This window comes from Pocillopora damicornis, chromosome 8, assembly GCF_964200805.1.
Source record: "Pocillopora damicornis chromosome 8, jaPocDami1.2, whole genome shotgun sequence".
Lineage (NCBI taxonomy): Eukaryota > Metazoa > Cnidaria > Anthozoa > Scleractinia > Pocilloporidae > Pocillopora > Pocillopora damicornis.
Window position 1 is genome coordinate 6,169,529 of NC_142677.1, and position 5,999 is coordinate 6,175,527.

The window sequence follows — 5,999 nt, forward strand, 5'->3', positions numbered from 1 at the left end:
TTTCTAAGTTTTTGAAACTTTATTTACAAATTCTGAAATACACTGTACAGCGTGGGACATATCAACCACTGGTTTCTTAAGAGTCGGAAATGCATGATATTTCTTGACTCCAAGACTGATAATTGATGCCACCACAGAAAAAATGCGTTGCTGCGTAACAGCTGAACAAACCATCTAAATTTACCACAACATCTATTATGCAAATTTATAGTATATGATATATAGCTACGAATATTCTTGGCCTAAAATCCCCATAAAATCTCCTGAAGAGTGAGTTAATCACGAAACAGGCTTGTCGGAATGAAAGTGCAGTCTCTTTGTCTTTCCATATTTTAAAATATCTAATGTAAACTAAAGTATACAAAAGTACGATTTTCAGTTAATAAAATAATAAAAATAGGGAAGAAAAACCAATGAACTACTTATAATACATTGAAGGCCCGACGCCAAAATTTGTAAAAGTACAACTACACCTAGACACTTTTGAATATTTCCGTTTTCCTCTGAATTTGTATGTACAGGGTAATCATAAGCGGTTAATTGCAGTATGACACACGAAAGAGAGTCTCGATGGGGTTCACCGTTCGCTATTAAACGGCAAAAAAATTTAGCCGTTAGTCATGAAAAAAGTTAACTGTAAAAATGTTTCTTTTAATCACAATGCAACGGAAAGAAATTAATCGTTAGCCGTAAAATGGCCACAATTTTAACCGTTAGCCGTGAGAGCCATCACCCCATGAAGACCATTACCAAAGCAAGGAAGTTCTTAACTATTGACTATATCCGTTAGGTTATTGCTAGCTCTTCTAGCGTCTCTGTATGTTGCCGATGCTGGTAGAATTGGCATCACAATAGCAACAATGTTATTTTCATATTTTTTTTATAGTTCTTACACCATTGCTACCAGTATTGCTAAGGATGTTTTAGTTTCTAATATCATTTTTAAGCTCATGATGTCAAGCTCATTGCTAGCACTGATGAGAAATCTAACATCTACAGCAATAACATGCCAGAAAGGGATAAATTAATCTTTTGTCACGCGACGGTCTTTTTCTATCAGTTTCCAGTCTTTCTGAATGAATCGGATTGGAGTTGTCGAATACTGGACAGTCTATACGAAATTGATGTTTGTGATTTTCTAATTGGCACTTATCTTGTTTTGGAAGAGATGCCTAACTTTCAGTGGAAACACTAACTGTTCCTGAACTTTGAATTGGAGGAAAAGGAGCTACAGGGAGAATTGCGTGCGGGTGTGTTGGGAGACTTACATTTACTACCATACTATCTGGAAAACACCGAATCTGGTATGCAGTGGAACGGCTCGATGTGATCGAAGGTAAAGGGAAGTTGCATTCAGACGGCGAAACCTGGGCAGCTTGATCCTTAGTTTCGACTTTTCGCTCAGTAAGGGAAATGGGTGGGACCGTCTTATGTCGTCGATGGCGCGCTGGGTTCGACTTCCTGGGAGTTCCATCTCTTGGAGGCTCAGGTTTCAACACATCTGCCAGAGTGTGTCTCCTCCCCAATTTTTTCTTACAACTCGCCAACTCCTCTCGCAGTTCGGTAATTTCCTTCTGACAGCTATCTAACCTTCTTTTAAGCTCGATATTTTCCTCCTTATAGCTATCTTTGAGTACGGAATTTTCCTCCTCGATTTCCTTCGATTCTTTGAGCAAGGCATCTTCCTCCTTTTTTTCCTTTACTTCTCCTTGGAACTTGGTGTCTTCGATTCTACAGTGCATGACAGATACGTTAAGTCCGGCACATCCTTTCTGTGCGTCCTCATCTGAAGATAAAAAAATACATTTAGAGGCAAAACTGCAGAAAGGGTCTTTAGACACTAACTAACAGATTAATAGCTTTTTTCATTTTCGCTGATTGTTCGTTCTTAATTCGCATGACGGACTTCGCCGAAAAGGAGAGACTGACCGTTGTCAAGTTCTTAAGCTGAGAATGATGCACTTTCCAAATTCGTTATGGCTTCATTTTTATTTCACTTAGATCGAGTAAAGGAACTATACCTTTATTGACACCGTATTGACAGAGCCCACTAGCCATATTCCGGCGCTTATTCAGTAAACGCTCTGTCTCCTTCCCTGTTTCAAATGATGGCCTTGCACCAGAATGTTCGTTTGAGCTTTTCCGTTGTGTTCTCTGAACTTTAGAATCTCTGGTTTCTTCCTACAAAAATAAGAATGAATCACTGAAATTTACTAATTTCTGTTCACGCTCGAAAAGCATTTCTGGATCACATAGTCGAGTCACGAAGAGTTTTCCTATTTGTGTGTCAGTACAGAACAGAAACATTTCTAAAGATGGTGATTTTAAAGTGACAGTACTCTTAAAACACTTAAATTAAAATAGGACCCACAACAAACAACAAGAAGTGGCAAAGATTCATGAAATCTTTCATGTAAACAAAACGTGGGGTCATTAGCGTCATCTTGCAGAAGAGTTATTAGAAGCACTTCATTTGAAAAGTGCAGGCTTGTCGTGGGGAAAAAACTTGCCTTAAACATTTCATTTCAGAAACCCCCTTTGCTCTTCAGCCCTATCTAGCGAGCAGGTGTTGGCTATTTTGCAGTTCAAATCTGTTAACCTCTGTCTTCTCTCATCATCCAGATGATTTCCACAAAATTCTTGAATAACCACGTGGATACGAATTCGTATGCCTACTTCGAGTTCGTCTACACATATTTGCATATAACTCGCGCCAATGAATCGCAGCAAGAGAAAAAGAAAAAGTATATTGCAGGGGTATTTAGGCGACTTGTTTGAAAGCCTTCACGTGAAGTGGAAAGAGACACGATTAAGGAAAACTTAATTTAGTACTCTTTGAATACGACATGAACTCAGTGCGTCGAGAAATACAATTACTGAATCCGTTTTAGCCCATAAAAACATTAGTAACACCTGTTTTTCATGTAAAAAATTAAAACCAGTTTGACCGAGTTGCACTCAATGCCCGCTTTTGAATGGTGTCTGTTTTTGTCGCTTTTGTTTTTATTTATTTTATTTTTCTGTGTTATTTGTTTGGTCCTTTGTTTGATGAAAACACAAAATTTTTGGTCAGTCGAACGTCGCTAGAAGTTAAGGGAAAAAAAATGGGGTGGCCTGGGTGAGAAGTTGGTGCGTAGGGTCATGCAGCGTAAACAGCATAAATTATCCAGGTGTTCCACGTATTTGGTTCTTACGCTAAAAGATGGCGATGAAATCTATTAAAACTATCTTTAATTCAAAAAAGCTGATTGCAACGAACGATTAACATAGCAACAACACGTCCTTAATACGTCCGCTATTTCATCATATTCTGCTTACTGGTGGTGGGTTACGGCGATTCTTGTCACGTTATACAGATTACGAGATTGATTATATGAACGAATAGGCATCACCAATTCGCGCTGCAAGATGCTGAAAAATCCTGTACGGCCGATTTCCAGAGACAATAATAAAAACAATCGATTCCCACAACAAAGATTATGAAAGGATCGATTTTACAGAAATTACAACAGCCAAGAACACGTCGAGTAATTCACAGAATCTAAGCGGACGAGAAAATAAATCTAAAGAGGGGAGCGAAAGTCGTAGTTTGTTCGTTCGACCCAGGCTCTGGCGCTTCCAATATATTGGCAGCCGCGATCGAACATCGTATGACGGCTTTTATTAGAGCATTTTCCAGCAGCGAAAACAATACTGCACTATAGTGTTTTCCATATATTTCCATCAGAAAAATTTCCCATAAAAACTTTGCGATGGCTTCCATGTCTCTCATGCCTTGTCAACTCGCACTTTGTAACGATTCCATTTAATAACATGAATTCCCAAGGAGTTAGAAGTGTTCACTTGCCAAAAGTCAAACCTGTTTAGCTATCATATTAAATCGAGTCTTAAGGAAACTACTTCATCGTGTCCTCGTAGTAAAAACATTTCGTATAAGTACAAGTTAAACCTGTTTAACCTGAGTCAAACCGATGTTTGATGCAAGAAGGATTATGTGACAAAAGTAAGTGTCGAACTAAAAGAGGCTGCCCAGCTATCGATTTAAATCGAGTTTTGATTTATACTACGATCTTGCACTCGTAGTAAGAGCTACACAAATACCAATTAAGGCTTGATGCAATGTTTAAGCCACGAGTTTAACCTAACACTTCGTTTACAAAGTGCGCCATTCTAAGAAATAAGTCATGAAAAATACCATCGGTTTTCGCCGATGACCCCGATTAAACAAATACGACGTCATAAAAGCCATAAAATTATTACTGACGCTTTCAGATCGATTTGGGCTTAAAAAATTGTTTTTGTTCTCGCGTACTCTTTGTTAATTTTGTACCCAGTCTGCAGTCTGCATTTTGTACTTATGACTCATACTACCACATAAGCAAGCCTGCCCTCGTTGCTTGAGTGAGTTTCAACTCAATCCAAGGGATTTCCCCTCGAAGAGAAGGTTTCAGTTTCAGTAAGCGTTAGAGTAGATTTCAATAGTTTTAGACGGCCGATGCCTTTTAGAAACAAGACTCGACATACATAAGGCGAATATTACAGGAAAACTTGCCTCTTTCTTCGCTTTATAATTTCATTGCACCTTGCTTTCTGAACCAGCTGTCGAGTGATATGGTTACAACTCACGACATTCGAATCGAACCGATTATTAATTAAACAGAGAAGAAAACTTCGCTCGGAAAGGTGCTATATCACGGATGTCTCTTAACATCACGCCTCATGTCCTTATAACTCATACTACCACATTAGCAAGCCTGCCCTCGTTGCTTGAGTGAGTTTCAGCTCAATCCAAGGGATTTCCCCTCGAAGAGAAGGTTTCAGTTTCAGTTGCCTTTTAAAAAAAAGACTCGACATACGTAAGGCGAAGATTACAGGAAAGCTTGCCTCTTTCTTCGCTTCATAATTTCATTGCACCTTGCTTTCTGAACCTGCTGTCGAGTGATATGGTTACAACTCACGACATTCGAATCGAACTGATTATTAATTAAACGGAGAAGAAAACTTCGCTCGGAAAGGTGCTATATAACGGATGTCTCTCAACATCACGCCTCATGAATGTTACTCCCTAATCATCAATACTCAGTCCATCTACACTTACGCTGATTTACGTGATTGAGCAGATGCAGTGCGCGACTAATTGAGGTGTGATATCAAAGCGAGTAAACAGCGCTTTGAAAACCCCCAATTCCCGAAACACTGTGCTGAAATCGATTCTTAAAATAACAATAGAAAGAATACGAAAAGAAAACGAGTTAAAGTTGGCACAGTCTAGCTAACAACACACCTCTTTCTGATCTGCCATGGTCCGTTGGGATGTTTTTCGCCGGGATGATAATACCGCTTCGCATGTAAGGTTGTGACGGGAAGTCAGTGGTGTTTTTAAAGATTAATATGGACGTCACGAACAAGCGTGTAAGATCTAATTACACTTGAAGGACACAAATATGGGGTATAGCAATCGTTACCAAGTTTCTGTCACGGGAGTAAAACCAAAAATTCTAATTTATTCGACTTGTCTCACGTATCAATCAAATGAAAAACATGCAATTATGACAAGATTCCCACCCCAGTCATCAAGGATGGACTTGCCTCGCCGGCTAACGTGGATCTTTCATTCCGGGAATGGCAAATAGCTGACGTGACATCAGTCCCTTAGAATGTTCGTAAATGTCAGACATGAAACGCTCATCCAAAAACTGCAGAGGTATTATCTGCATCACTATTATGCATCACTATTCAAAAGTTGGACATTCCCCTATTAAAAACTGGTAGTATAGTAGGAGTTTTCCTTTTAGGACTGAGAACAAATTGAACTCTGTAGATCATTCTCGTTCTTCTTGCAATTCTGCACGTGTTTTATGAGCCGTCTTGTTTACTAAATGCATTATAATTATGAAAAAGCGTCAAGATAACCTGCAATTTTCTTATTTTGACTTCGGTTTATCAGCATGATTTAAATTCATCTTTAGGGTCTTAATGTATTTAGTTTGCCCTTATAG

General features: G+C 38.9%; 1 protein-coding gene across 1 annotated transcript; it reads right to left on the minus strand.

Moving 5' to 3' along the window:
- Positions 1–5,472, minus strand: LOC149041132 (uncharacterized). Its single transcript, XM_089213893.1, has 3 exons — positions 5,285–5,472; positions 2,022–2,181; positions 1–1,786 (listed from the first exon to the last, which is right to left on the minus strand). Exons 1-3 carry the CDS (start codon positions 5,300–5,302, stop codon positions 1,173–1,175), a joined length of 792 nt encoding a protein of 263 aa, XP_089070019.1. The 5' UTR covers positions 5,303–5,472; the 3' UTR covers positions 1–1,172.
- Positions 5,473–5,999: the final 527 nt, after the last annotated feature.

Coding starts and splice junctions, on each gene's coding strand:
- LOC149041132 (XM_089213893.1), bottom strand. Junction 1,787..2,021: donor TCAATACGGTGTCAATAAAG/GTATAGTTCCTT, acceptor TTTTATCTTCAG/ATGAGGACGCACAGAAAGGA.